The sequence below is a fragment of the Falco punctatus genome (assembly GCF_963210335.1).
Source record: "Falco punctatus genome assembly, chromosome: 4".
In the NCBI taxonomy this organism is placed as follows: domain Eukaryota; kingdom Metazoa; phylum Chordata; class Aves; order Falconiformes; family Falconidae; genus Falco; species Falco punctatus.
The window spans coordinates 34,369,968-34,384,825 of NC_137583.1; the positions used below are offsets into that span (position 1 = coordinate 34,369,968).

Below are 14,858 nucleotides of genomic sequence, written 5' to 3' on the forward strand. Positions count from 1 at the left end.
GGAAATCCCAGGTAAACGAACAAGTCCTAATTTGTTTAAATAAAGCATCATTTAGTATTCCTAGTAAGGAAAACTGTATCTCATCAGTTTCTCCCAAAGCAACTTTACTGCTTTCAAGGAAGACAGTATTTAAAAAGATAACAGAGACAGCATATACTGAGAAGTGTCACCAGAGAAGCGTGAACCAAGAAGTCCCAAAATCTGTAACTGAAAATATCTCTTCAAACTCTTATCTCTCTAAATTCTTTACGTCAAATTCTCTCTATTTATATTCTTCAGATCTATAAAGATTTTAGGAGATTGGGAAAGAATACTAAAAATTGCTATCTAATGCTACTGAGAAAATACACTAAAACAACTATTACACTATGATTAAAAATTGCTTTTTAGATATTCCATACCATACTTTCTCCAAAGTGTGGCTGAAGCCTGTCATAGTTAGAGAACACTCACAGAAAAGTAACATTTTCTGAAGTAGAAAAAGATATTCTTTTTACAATCTACAAGTGAAACTGTGTTTCATGTATGCTTCACAATTAAAATCTACATTTGCTAAACAAAATAAAAATCTGCATTAGTTCTTTGGGGGACAAAGACTCTCCATTTTTATGAAGTTTTACATTTGACAATATTCCAGTGAAATTAGTCACACAGAATCAGTTGAATTACTTTATTCACTCAGCATGTTACTTCTGAAGCGAGGCAAGAATTTCACAGCCTTTAAAATAAAAATGCTGCACAACACACATTACCAGAAAATTACGTCATCTCCACCCACCTGCTGAATGCTGTGACCAACAATTAAAAAATTATGCTGTCTGTTCTTTGTCAGGCATTTCCACAGGGAGGAAATATGTGCAATTAAAATAATACCTATATCTCAAAGATCCAGAGGTGACACAATGGAGCATGCATTTAATCTCAATTTAGTCCAAGCACTCCCTACGACAGAAAGCATGACTGATGAGAATTTATTATTCTATGTTGGCAGCATGCAGCGCTCTCTGGCTCAGCTGGGGGGAAAAAAAAAGCAGCAAAAAAAAAAAAGCACATCTCTGTAAAATCTAGCATTTTTCTTTCTGAGGTGGGCTCTTCAGAGGTACAAACTATGCAGCCCAGACAAACACTTAAAACATTCTGAAGATAATTACAGATTCATTTTATTTAAAGCACCTCTTTGGAGCTGGAGACAAAAGAGATACTCATGTTTAATACATGCTGAATAGCATACCTGGACAGACATCCATCAGTGTATTAATACTGGACTTTCCATAAGGCTATAAATTCATGTTTCTGACCCAATTTCATTGTATTAAAGAAAATCTATTCCAAGAAAAATTACATTTTTCTAATACTGAAGTATTTGGGGTGAGTTCAAACAAGCATCATATAGTTGCTTTGATTAACAGTGTGGCAAATCCCAGGAGGGAAGGCTCTGATTTGATAGAGGAAATTGGAACAGTGAAACACTAGGACTGACAGCCTACTGCTGCTGCCTCTTGAGATTGGGAATGAAGCAAAACCCAAACTCCTCCAGCTATAAGCAGATTAGCTGTGGCTCTCCAGTTGTTGGTAGTTTGTCAGTGCAATCCTCAGACTAGCAAACTTTATTTACTGTTATGACCTGCACCATTCTCTTTATAAAATAATAATAATAAAAAAATTTAAATTCTCCTTATCTACCCTAACAGGTAATTTTACTCCTTTTTTGAGTTAGATACATTGGCAATTTAGATAAATCTTCCTGTTGCCAAAAGAAGTCTATCCTGTGAAATTCTGTTTTGTTGTATGTTTAAGTGAAAACTGAACTTACTGAAATAGCTAGGCTCCCAATAGGAACTTAAAATTTAAAAAAAATCCAAGAATTTAACTTGCTAAGAACAACAGCTGGTCTCTTTAAACAGAAACTGCCTGCACATGCACACATGCATGCCCCACTACTAACTGAGCTATCAGATCAGGTACATTACTTTTCAGTTTTATTTCTCTTCCCAATTTTAAACCAATTAAGCTAATTCCAATCAGCATGAAATAAAGGTTAAACAAAAGGCACAATTTCACTTCCTAGCGTAAATGCTACCATTGAATTGCTCACTCTTAAAACTTCACTTCTTGCTGCATTGGTTTTATTAGATCAGCGTCTAGTTGGCATCAGTTAACTCAGTTACCTGACTGGATTTAAATATGCTGTTATGAATTAATCAGTACTTCTTACACATGTGAAATACATTCAGCTGAGATACAGATTAAACTGTGTTAAAAGTAACTGCCAAGAACATGTTATCTGACTACAATACATCAGAATATTAAAAAGACAGTTCACAAAAAATGCCTGGTTCCCCAAAAAAAGACTGGTGTCACTGTTGCCTAACTTGTTAACACATGCTAGGTTACTCATGAAAGTGACATGTCTCTGAATTACAAATTATGCCCAAAATAGCTTTCCCAAGGAAGCAAAAGAGCATATAACAATAAAATCTTAGTAAACAAAGTGAGTTACCAAACACCAGTTCTGCACATGCTTCACTTCAACAAAAGCTGAGATGGATGAAATGCTCCTCTCTCTAGCTTGTGGGTCTAAAATTCAGGAGAGAGTAGTTAATAAATATGCCTTTTACAGGCTGAATTCCTAATACTTTGCATATACCTGCTACCTTAAGATTTCAGAATGGGGATCCTTGTTTAGCAAGTGCACAGTGTTCACATGTCAAACAACAGCTGTGCATGTCTATAAACTCTCACACTGAAAAATCTGGACAATTGTTGGGGTCCAGGAATCTCACTCAGATAAGACTTGGGTCACAAAAATACTGAAAAAGTAGTTTACAGATTGAAAGATTATTAAATCACAGAAGCTGCTCCCAACATGGACATGGCATAGCCCTCAAAGACCAAATACTACAGAAAAACTGCTTTGGAGTTGCTTCCAACAAGAGACGCACTGCCACACAGCAGCAATAACAAAAATTGATACAAAGAATTAGGTAAGCTAGTCAATTAAACAAAACACCATAGGAAGAAAAAAGCAAGTCCATTTTTGGTAAACTCTGTTATCTAAAAAGAAACTGCATAATACTAACTGCACAACAACAGACTTTGCAGATCTTTTATTTGCACAACATACCTGGACACAACAGCCAGCTTTATGCTAAATCCCTCTGCTTTGCTATATGGGCAGCATCAGATTCAAAACAAAGAAATAGAACAGTCACTCTGTACTGAAAAGTCTTAATCAGCATCCTAAGTCAGCTTGTTTCTGCAGCTGGAACTTACTGGTAAATGCAGAGCTTGGAAAACAAGCTCTGGTGAAGAAACCAGAGCTAAAACAAAGAATTAATAGCCACAACAAAGATGATACAAAGTAATCCAATTTATTACTCTCACAGCTACACTGAAAAGGTGTAAAGGAAAAGCATGTAGCATTGGAAAGCAGACATTTAAAGTCAGTATTAGAATTGTGAAACAAAGCAGAATGACATCACTTTGAAAAGGAAAAGAAAGGTACTGCAAACAGCTAAAAGTATGAGAAAACTTCCAGAATAGGTAACTGTCTTCCTTTTGTGATATGAACAGGAACACAATCACTTTTTTCTCCCCCCAAATCACTTTTTGTCAGAATTTCCAATTACTTAAAACTGAGCTAACAGGATGGCTAAAAAACATATTCAGGCCATGGTTCAATCAATAATTCAGATCAAAAAAGAAAATGTATTTTTCATTCTTCATATTATCTAGTATTATGCCATTGTATCATTCTGATATAGTGGCATATTTTCTTAGCTAAGCATTTATCATGTGTGTGCTTTGATAGCAACTTTCTGGTGTCAGACCCAAGTTTTAATTCTTTTCCACTCATTGCAGGATTCTGTCAGCCTGTGAACTACTACACAGATGAACTAGTTTCTTTTTCCACAGTTACAATAAAGCACATCATTTATGATCAGGGTGCTTGCATAATTATGCAGGAGAAAAACACTCCACGTCTTCCATACTTTCTAAGTAATTTAGGACAACCTACCTCATAGCCATGCTTATGTCAACTAGAGTCAGCTAGCTGTCTTGGTTATTTAGATCACAGGATTAGTGTTAGAATTGAAGAGCTGCTTCAGTATGACAAGTTTTCACTGCAACAGTTCTTGAAACAGGGCTGTATTTTAATTACATCGTAAATATACTTCTATGACTTCTGATTTCAACCAAGTTATTATTCACAGCTAGAAATATTTCTGAAATAAGAGAACCTTTAAGCAGACAAATTCACACCTTACCTTGTGAAAGGCACTGATTTGCAAGAGCAACCTGTCCAGAGTGTAGATACAGATTAAGACGTGTGAAGATACCACTCAGAGATGGAATGGTGATGAAGCAGAAGGCAACACAAGCCTAAAGCAAATAAAAAAATGAAACTGAAGAAAGTTCCTAACAGAGTTATAGGAATCATTACTGATTTTATACACAATTAGGAAACAAAATATGTAAAACACTTTTGGGAAAGACTTTCAATAAAAAGCAAAGTCCAAAATCAGCAACTTCAAATTAAATAATTATAACAATATTTACTATTATTGATTACTGCTATTATGAGTAGATTAGCTCAAAACTTACTCTATGACTCCAGCTCAGAGTTCCTCTCTGCTCAGGTAACTAGCTTTCAGCTCAAGACCAAAATCTAACTAGAAAGCAGACTACTGGTCCTTGGGAACATTCCATCTGTCAAACTGGTCAAAGCTGGTGTGTTGTGTGTATTTGGGAGGAAGAAGATCCAGTGCAGCGTGCTCCAGCTTTAGACCTACTGGAACAGCCCAAACACCCAGGTGGAGCCAGCAGCACCCAGTCATACAGAAGCTGCTCAGTGTCACGCTAGCTATGCTTTCTCTGGGCCACCATGCACAGGTGCCACGAACAAAAAGCCATTCATTAATGGTAGCATATGCAAACACCTCCCCAGCACATAAAGATGAAGACTGTAGTTTCAGGTAAGAAGAGGGCAACACTAACAACCTGCATAGCCTCTGCAGAGTTCAAAGCTCTTTTGACCATATCTATATAGACTCAGAGGCACTAAAAGCAGAAAGAAGCACTTTTTTTGAAATTCAAATACTGATTTCAGCACATCAACACTGATATGAGACAGAAATTAAAATTTATTCTTTTCCCCCTATCTCCCATTCTCTCCGTGATTGAGTTATATAGAAAATAAGTATTTTATTTCAAATATAATTTGAAAAGCTGAGCTTTCTAGAATTCACACAAGCACTGTCCCAATGAACCTTCCTTTGCATAGGGAGTCAATCTTGCTGCTCTTTTTTAACACAGAGCTGCTATTAAATGCTTTCGGTCTTTGCTTTCTTAAACGGCACCATTGGCTTTAGAGAGTAAAGATCAATGGTAACAAGAGAAAATGAGACTATAAAGTGTCAAAAAATACTAACACATCATTTTGAAAAAATTACAAACTTAGGTGGCAGCAGGTAGTATTATCTGCTAAGAGAAGGCAGGCTCGAAGTTTATTTAGTCAGACCTACCCTGACAAATGCAGCAGTCTTTCTGGAATGATTTCCTTTCATCACCTTTCTTGTTTCCATTGCTAGTTGGTTCACAGACTACACATAAAACCCAAAAACAAATCATTAAGAAAAATGCACAGATTTATTAGGTCAGCGGCAAATAACAAACTGCATGTTCTATTGCATGCATTTACAGAACAGAAACTGTCAAAAGGGACCACGATAAATAAACACAGTGCTCTCAGACTGTTTAGTCTTTACTTAGAGAATTTTAGTGACCATTCCTTAAAGCAAATACGATTCTGAAGGTTTGTGAAGGTAGACTTGTTGGTTTATTCAAGGCTTCTGATCATCCCTTGCTTCCCAGCTATAGTGCTGTCATCACCTCCTTCCTGGCATAAAACCCATGATCTCTAGCTAACACCCTTATTTAAAAAAAAAAAAAACAACCATAAAAATCCCCAAATAATAAAAGGAATAATAAAAGGATTTAAGAGAAGATACAATGTTGCAAAGGAATTGGATGCACCTAATTCTCACCTGACACCTAACTCAATACAGAAAAGAGATTAACCTTCCCAATCACAGCAGGGCTCTGCCTATACCTGCAGCCAGACACTGTCTAATCTCTTCTGGATGGAGGATTACAGAAGAGAGAACCCAAATTCTAAATGCACAACAATGCCATTTATTTTATTAGAGATGAAATCTCTTGCAAGATCGCCAGTTTTCTTTGTTGCAATGACACCACGGATGCCTGTCAAGCAAGAACTTCAGAGAGCTTAAAGTGATAAAATGAGAGATAAGATCAAAGCCTACGTTAAAAACACCTGATAAAAAGACCTCAGACTTACTCCGATGCAGACCAATAATCTGGGCAGGGAATGGGAGAACAGCAAACACATCCCCACTCATTAAGATAATGTAGATCAACTGTAACTTACATGAATCAACTGGACTAGAACAGGCTCCAGGTTGCAAAACATTGACCTGGCTTCAACATAGAAACTCAGCTGTTGTTCAAAGTCACGGCCAAATGAAACCTATGAAAGTCAAGAAAAACCCTGGATTTTACCATTGTAGGCCATTAACTTTAAGAAATATAAACACGTATGCAGATAAACCACAGATACTCAAAAGTCAACATCCCCATATATTGATAAGAAAAAAACCCCACCATTAACAACAACACAGTACCTGGAGAATCTCTGTCCTTTTAACTGTCTGCTTTCCCATACTTAACCTTCAGGGCAACTTGAAAGTTTTGCTGTTTTTTTTTTCCATACTCCACATGATCTTCTACTTTACAGATCAAGTATTTGTCAAGAAAACAAAATTTAATTCCTAGATTTGTGAAGTGTTTTCAAAACTAGCATAACTTGATTCTTTATGGCACAGGGACAAAGACATAGTTCATACTTAAAAAGCAAAACAAAAAATCCCCAGAAAAACAGAAACAGATCAGTGGATCTGTATTCAGATTCTTGTAATTTCTAGTTGATAAAGGGCCTCCAGGAGAAATTTTCCTAACAAGACATACCAGTAAGAAAAGCAGGTTTTCCTCTAGCTTGGTTAATAAATATATGATTATATAGCATGGCAAAAGCCTGCAACCTTGCATGCTGGCAGGAAAGAAGAGAAGTCAAGAAACAACCCTTGTGTGAGAACATCCTACTTCTAACCCTCTAGATTTTAAAAAAACAAGTGCTGTCAGCTGGAGTGTCTCAGCTGTCAATTAAAAGCCTAGCAAGAAAAAGTCTCCAGGCAGTCTACATTTATGTATTCAAATAAGATTTTTTTTCTAGTAGAAATAAATTGCATTATTTATTATTTCTCAAGCCACACACAGAAGAAGTTTTTACAGAAATGAAATAAATATCAAATTTAAACCATACAGCAAAAGATCAAAGGAACTGCACCAGAAAACAACGGATTGCTTCTTACATTACAGACAACTGCCTTTGCCTTTCCTCTATTTGTGCCACCGCTGATTCTTGAGTCCTAGTCTCAAGAAAACTTCTCTGAAAATATATAATTTTCCACAAAAAAGCCTGACTTCAAGAATGACTATCACAGCTGCTTTTCCTTCCACATCTTCATGTGTGCTGGTTTAAAACTTATAACCAGTCGTTTTGCTGCTATGGGATTTTTTTTTCCCCCTAAACCAAGACTATAAAGCCACATCAAATATTACTCAATGTGGGAAATGCTCCTAAAGGAAATTATGCAGTATTATATTGCATATAAAGCTTAATAAAACAAAATTATATTAAAAACATATTAAATACCAAATTGTTACAGCTGAAGAGAAAGCAACCATCTAGAGATGAATTCATAGAATTGCAACAAAGAACAAAGAGGACAAGTAGAGACAAAGCCTGTCAGCTCTGACTATGTGAAAGAAAAGCCAAGCATTGAGAGTACCTGATTAAAGCAAAAAAAACCAAACCCTTGAGAACATCTCCCTAAAACAACCTGACATCTCAAACACAACAGACAAGAACAAAAGATTTTTATTGGGATAAGAGGTTAAAAATTAATTTCAAGACAAAATAACTGGAGTTTTTGTGGGACTACTAATTTGATGATACATTTTATCTTATTTGTAAATTAAGATATGAATAACATAAAAATTATATTTATTTTATGTTTTTTAAAGCTGGTATTGGTTCTATTTAGAGCTGGGTAGCAGGAACTGCATTCACATAAATCAGTGAGCTTTCTCTGACACTATAATGGCAAGACTTTAACTGCTGTTTTATTGGTATTTTGCTTTTTTGCTACATTAGTGTTTTGCTTTAAAATACTTAACAAGTTTTACATGAGATTTACAAAACTAGCAGGAAATATGATTAAATAAACAACACATGCACTTTAAAATCTCATATTGCATCATGTCATCCTCAATACTGTATGATATTTATTTCAACACAGACATACTTATTTCACTAAAATACACTGGTTGGGGTTTTCAACAGTCTTAAGCAAGTCAGACACAGTCTCCGATTCAGCTACATAGGCACCTGTTTCTCATGGGGATCTCAGGAAAATCCGAGCTATAAGGTACACCCCAACAGTTGCACACAATTGTCACTCACCATTTTAATGAATCCATTTATCAAAGCTGCTAACATTCTTTTCTCATCTTCAAGTGTTAGTGCACTAGAAGAAAAAATGTATATGGTAAATTTTAGAATATTGCTTTACCTTATTATCTGTAAAGGTTCAAATGACACATGCTAACTTATATAATGTTATATGTCCATATAAAATGTTTATTGCACACTAAGACCACTAAACTGTTAATTATAAAGCAATACCTAATTTTAATACGAATATCAAGTAAACCAGGCACCAAACTGAATTTGAAATTTTAAAAAAAATAAATTGCCAGTAGTGTCTTTATATTTTACAGAATTTTGTCATGAGAAGGAAGCTAAGCTCATGTTTTTTACTGAAGCACGCAAATGGTTTCAGTCTCGTGTTACAACATGAGAACTTGAGTAGGAACTGATCATAAAAACCTAAAGAAGTTAGTAAATCTATTCTTAGAAGAAAGTTTTCCTATTTAAGGGGAAAAGTTTTTACAATACACTTTCAATAGAATACGTAATAGTTAATGTATTTATTTTAGAAACATCATTAGCTTATTGTTTGGTTTGGGTTTTTTTAACTAACCCTGCCACATAATTTAAAAAATAATTAGCATTACCTTGTCACAGTGCTGCCTTTTTGATGTTTTAGCACAAACAGAACTAAATTGATATGTAAAAACTTTCAAGATTATCACTAATACCAATTCTATAGCAAGGGTCCAAATCTGATTTGAAACAAATTTACATCACATTAAAATCCAATAAGTCAAACCTGTTTCACTGAAAATGGATAAGCAAAAAGTTAAATTACAATTAACTAACATTAAATTAACAGTTTAATCCTTTTACTATTATAGACTTGGCTCTAGCTTTGACCTTCAGTATATTAGTTACCCATTTCTGAGCTCAGACACCAGATGGGAAGAGAACAATAGTTTTATTATACAAATTCAGTAAAGGAGGAAAGAAAATCTCAGCATGATTAGCTCATTAGTGCATTGCCAATCAAAAGAGCCAACTGATGGGCTCTGAAAGGCTCAGAAGACTTGTAATGAGATCTCCGGGTCAGTTATAGGTTTACAGTTCAATTCTGAATCAGACCCCTACCAGCCTAAAGGCTGTTATCCTGCAACAGCTGTTACGGGGGTCAGCAAGCTCTACACAATGGTTTGGGAGTTTCCTGAACCAGGGTGTAAAAACAGATGCAGGAGTTACTTTAAGATATGTAGAATTTATGATGATTTGCCAATCAAAGATGACACAACACAACCAAGCTAACAATGCACACCACCTTATCTCAGCTAAAAGAACTGCTGACTAAAGGGATTTTAAGGATCCCAGTGAAATATCAAATTGTTTTGGTGACATGTCAGAGGAAGCACCAAATGTGGATTGCCATAAACTGCTTAATTTTTTTAATAAGCTATTTTAGCTTCAATATATTCTTCTGTTTAAAGGTTGAAGTGGCTTTTAGTGCACCATACAGCCAAATAAGGTGCTCTAACCCAAAATAAAGCACTCTAGCCGGTATAAATTGGAATTACATGCCAAATCTGATTTCTTTATTGGCAATAAATCTTGCATTCATGGCATATCAAGGCCGAAACAGTTACAAGTTCCTTTACAGCGTCTGCCATACAAAGAGGTGTTAGGCTCAGAGTGCCAAAAGAAACTGTGCCCCTACAGTTCTACTCAACCCAAACCAGAAGAAAAAAAGCAGATTTTTGCTCTTACGATCTAAAATTTGGAGCACTGTGATTCTGGCTGTATTTTCAATCAGACAGAGATTTCTGTGTGATTTCTGCAAGATACCTACAACCACAACTGTTTTCCACATTGCACAACTGCTGTTCGAACACTGAGGATCCAACAACGCACCCAGGATCCCCAACAACCTCAGCACTCAAAGTCAAGGGGAAAAGAGACGAGAAGGATTTAGGGGAAAGACACAGATGGTTCAAGAGCTTCTCCTCTGTTCTAGCTTCCTCTACTCAAGTTCCTAGAGACCTTCCAAGTGTCCTTTAAAGACTTCACACCTCTTTGTAATGGCTGAAAAAGTAGGCCCAAAAAAACAGATGCAATTGAGTATGGCAATCTGTGCTATAATAGCTACATTTTCACTTAAATCTCAAAAATAGTTTATTATTCACTATAACTCAAAGATTACATTGGTTTCACTCTCAAAAATATTTTAAAAAGATTGTTTAGTCTCTGCTTCACTAGAAAACTCTACAAAACTGTTGCTACTTTCCTTTTAAAATTCTGCTTCACTATTCAAAATAAAGCAGTAATTAAAGAGTAAATGGTACATGCTGCCACTTCACTGTGCAGCTCTTCCCTCAGCACTAACTGGATCCATGTCTTAATCCACCATGAAACAAACAGCCTCAGGCATGTGAAACTGTACACCTAGCAGCAAACTTTGCAAAAACTATAGTTATGAGTAAAATTAATCTATTTTTTATTTTTATTTTATTAATTTACTATAGTATGAGTAAAATTAATCTTACTTCACAGAATCATGCATCGTCTTGCAGATATGCAGAAGAGCATTGAGTATAACAGGATCCTTTGTAGATTCCTGTTGATGCCTATAAAATATTTTAGAAAAAGTGATGAAAAATCCTGCTCTTTCAAAATGAAAACCAATGAGTAATACCATTCTAATGCAGAACTCCAATCATCAGCATTGTATGACACTACAGAAATTTTATATTCATTTTTTAGCCAACAGAACTCCAAAGATCACATGGTTAGCAGACATATAATTGCAACAAATGCTAGTCAATAAACATCTTAATACATGGAGCTTTACTGCCAAGCCACAGAATCTGGCTCCTGAAGGGACAGAACAAGCTAAACAAGTGATACATTGAGGCAATCTATGAACATCAAAACAACGCAATTCTAGATCTACCAAGAAGAAATACGGTTTCTCTGCTACTGATGGACAGGCAGAAAGGATAAATGCCACATTTAGGTACAGAGGCACACGTGCAGTGGAGCACCGCTAAGGGGCTGCAGCACCTCTCAAATGAGCAAAGGCCAAGAGAGCTGGGACTGTTTAATCTAGAGAAGGCTGCGGTGGGGGCTTAGTACCTGAAGGGAAGGTGAAAAATTAAAAAATGTTTCAAGCAACCTGTGAATTATTTGAAAAGAAAGGGACTGTCTGACTTTAACAATATTTGAAGATGAACCCTCATCTTATAAGTTGATTTTCAACTGTGGAAATACCCATTTTTCTACATAATGGAGCTTGTAACAAGAGACTGCTCTTTCTTCCTCCATTATACCAAGGTTCTGTGCTGTCACACCAGCTGGAATACAAAATAAATTTCATAAACCAAGTAAGGCAACATAACTTTTAAAAACCTCAGAGAACAACTATTCTGTTAATCCACAGCAAGCCAGCATCAATACATTTACTTCAGTTTCAGCTTTCTTTGTGAACAGTTAAACAGTCAACCAATAGATTAACAAAATTGAGGCATTATTTTTTCCCCCCATAACCTGGAACACCTTCACAAGCTAAATGGCCTACACACTGACTCATCTTCCCTAGCAATCTTTCAATACATTCCCCAGACCCTCCAGAGTGCATTTAATCTCAATATTCTCCACTTACTTAATAAAAGATTCCATAATGCACTTGCAAACCTCCACTCTCACACTTTCCTTCTGGAACATATCCAGAAATGGCAGGAATTTCTCCTGAAAGTATAAATACATTAAATACATAAACAAGTAAAATTAGGTATTTTACAAACAACACACTAAAGCAATAAATATTTTTGATAAGTTTTATAATTATAGCTGGTTTAGTTAAAATTAATCTTTGAAGATAGTAATTAATTTTGAAGGATGAAAGAGTGGAACAAATGGAAAACCACCAAAGGCTGAAAGGCATGTCAATTTATTGATTGCAGAGATCCAGAATAAAACACAGAACTGTTTGGATCAAATGTTGCAGATTTTTTTAAAAGCAGTCATATACTTGAAACAGCTTAAGATCCTGACAAATTCAGACATCTATGGGAAGAAAAGGTGGGATATTAAAACCAATGAAAACAGGCCACACACCAGCAACTATCTTGTGTGTAGCCTGGGCAACTTATGAAGGTGCAAGACACACAAATTTTTTTCAAAGATGTGGGTTTAGGTTGTTAAGATATTGAAATACTTAGTCTCTGTATCACCTCAAGAATATAGCGAGGGTAAGTTTTTCAGAATTATCTGAGCAATTTGTGAAAAAGACTTGACTCCAAACCCACAGAGTCAGCCTTCAATTTTACTCTTCAACTGGTTTCAGAACGTTGACACCCACTGTCTTTGTTACTCTTCCTCTGCCTCATATACAGTCTCTGACCTCTCTTAGTTTCACTTTGTTTCAATACCAAACTCAAACCCTATGATAGAACATGCTAAGTATATATCATAACATACAAATGGCTATGAGTAATTACATGAACACCCACATAAATAAATGGTATTTTAACTTCCATTGTCAATTATGCCACAGTAACAAAGCAACTTAGAAACAGCCTAAGGAAAAAAAAAAGTATAGAAAATTGGAATTAGAATAAAGAATATTCAAGTAGTAGCAGCAAAGAGTTTCTAAAACATTTCTGCACTTATCTACTTGACAAAACACCCTCTCACTATGTGACCCTGCAAACAATCTAAATATTCAAGTCAGGTAAATTCTCTTGGAGAAACAGTGAAAAATAGTTCTTAAAAAATTATTAAACAGAGCATCACTTACCACTGAAAAAAGCAGAGAGAAGTCATAGATATAGGTAATAACTTTCTGAATAATTGACTGCAGCTGAAGAGGAAAAAAAAGGCAGGGCGGGGGGAAATGAATGATTGTAACACAAGTTAAATTAAGACTATCCACACCAGAAATTATTCTTCCCTAGTTATTCATAGAAAACTAGGTTGGAAGACACTTTAAGCATTCATTGATGTAATTTCTTTCCCCAAACCATGATTGACTACAGATATGCTGTTCTTAACAGATTTATTTCCAACATGCTCTTCAGAACTCATACGAACAGAGGCTGACCAGCCTGCCCAGGCGTTATTTGTTCTTTATATAGTCAGGCAGATTTTTCTGATCTATAGTCTGCATGCCCTTCAGCTCTCTAAACTAAAAAAATGCCAACCCAACCCACAAATAAACAAACAAAAATAATCCCAAACCAGTTTGTTAAATCTTCTTTTGTAGGCACTTTATCTACCCTCCAAATAACCACAAAAACCTTCTAGAACCTCTTAGTTGATCCATATCTCACCTGGCATGCAGTCTCAAGAACCAGACATGATAATTTACTGAAGCCTCAACAATGCCAAGTAGAGATGGATTACTTTGTGGTTTACTTCTGTTTAAACAGTCTGCCATGATTACTAATCTTCAGCAGAACACCACTGTCAATGTAGGAGTTAACTATTGCTACTTCTAAATATGTAAATCATTCTGGTTTAGCATTTCTCTGAACCGAAAGATCAATGCACAGGAGAAAAAGGAGGAACAAATCACAGCACTACACTGTTCCAAAAGGCTTCCCCAATTATAGCCAGTGTTTAAAAATAATTATTCTGTGGTAAGAGACATCAGCAATGTTTAAGAATTAATTTAATCTAAGAAAACACACATCAGATTTTTACAGATTTGGCAAAATAAATTCTTTACCTGTGGGTAAGCATCTTCAAATGCTCGATCAGGAGTCATGTGTTTGATAACATCAGCCAAAACTGTATTGACCTCTCGCTTCTGTGTAGCAAAAAATGAGGTTGCAATAGACAGTAATGAAATCAGCACAGAAATCAAGTTACTGCAAACCAGTTGGATAATTTACTTCCATTTACCAAAACATCAGGTTTCTACAGTGCTCTAGTTAAGCCAGGAACTTTAGCCATAGCTCCCGTAAATCCTTACTTAAACTGGTCCGCCTTCCATTAAAAAAAAAAGGGTAAGAAATATGCGGTGCTGGGGAGTGGTGAAGACTCCTTCAAAGCTACATCTTTTGTCCCTGCTCATCTTTCATGAAAGGAAGTACATTTTTTTCATTCATTACTGAAGTCCTACACACTTATATTGAATAGGCCTAGTTTTTCCATTTTTAATACCAAACTGCTAATACACTCACTAATCTGTATCAGAATACCTTCAAAAGGAAATAAAATAATTTTCACCTACCGTAAAATGCCTGCATGTATACTCCACCCACACTTCAGCACAGTTGATATAATCCTA

General features: G+C 35.7%; 1 protein-coding gene across 3 annotated transcripts in view; it reads right to left on the bottom strand.

The window, feature by feature from the left end:
- Positions 1–14,858, bottom strand: part of VPS35L (VPS35 endosomal protein sorting factor like) — a 56,705-nt gene that overhangs the window by 18,115 nt on the left and 23,732 nt on the right. For all 3 annotated transcript variants that reach the window (XM_080386660.1, XM_080386662.1, XM_080386661.1), the window contains 9 exons: positions 14,802–14,855; positions 14,295–14,375; positions 13,365–13,427; positions 12,228–12,313; positions 11,113–11,193; positions 8,606–8,669; positions 6,452–6,550; positions 5,526–5,603; positions 4,269–4,383 (listed from right to left, as the gene is read on the bottom strand). In XM_080386660.1, the coding sequence (XP_080242786.1) occupies positions 4,269–4,383; positions 5,526–5,603; positions 6,452–6,550; positions 8,606–8,669; positions 11,113–11,193; positions 12,228–12,313; positions 13,365–13,427; positions 14,295–14,375; positions 14,802–14,855 (721 nt within the window). The remainder of the gene's footprint in view (positions 1–4,268; positions 4,384–5,525; positions 5,604–6,451; positions 6,551–8,605; positions 8,670–11,112; positions 11,194–12,227; positions 12,314–13,364; positions 13,428–14,294; positions 14,376–14,801; positions 14,856–14,858) is intronic.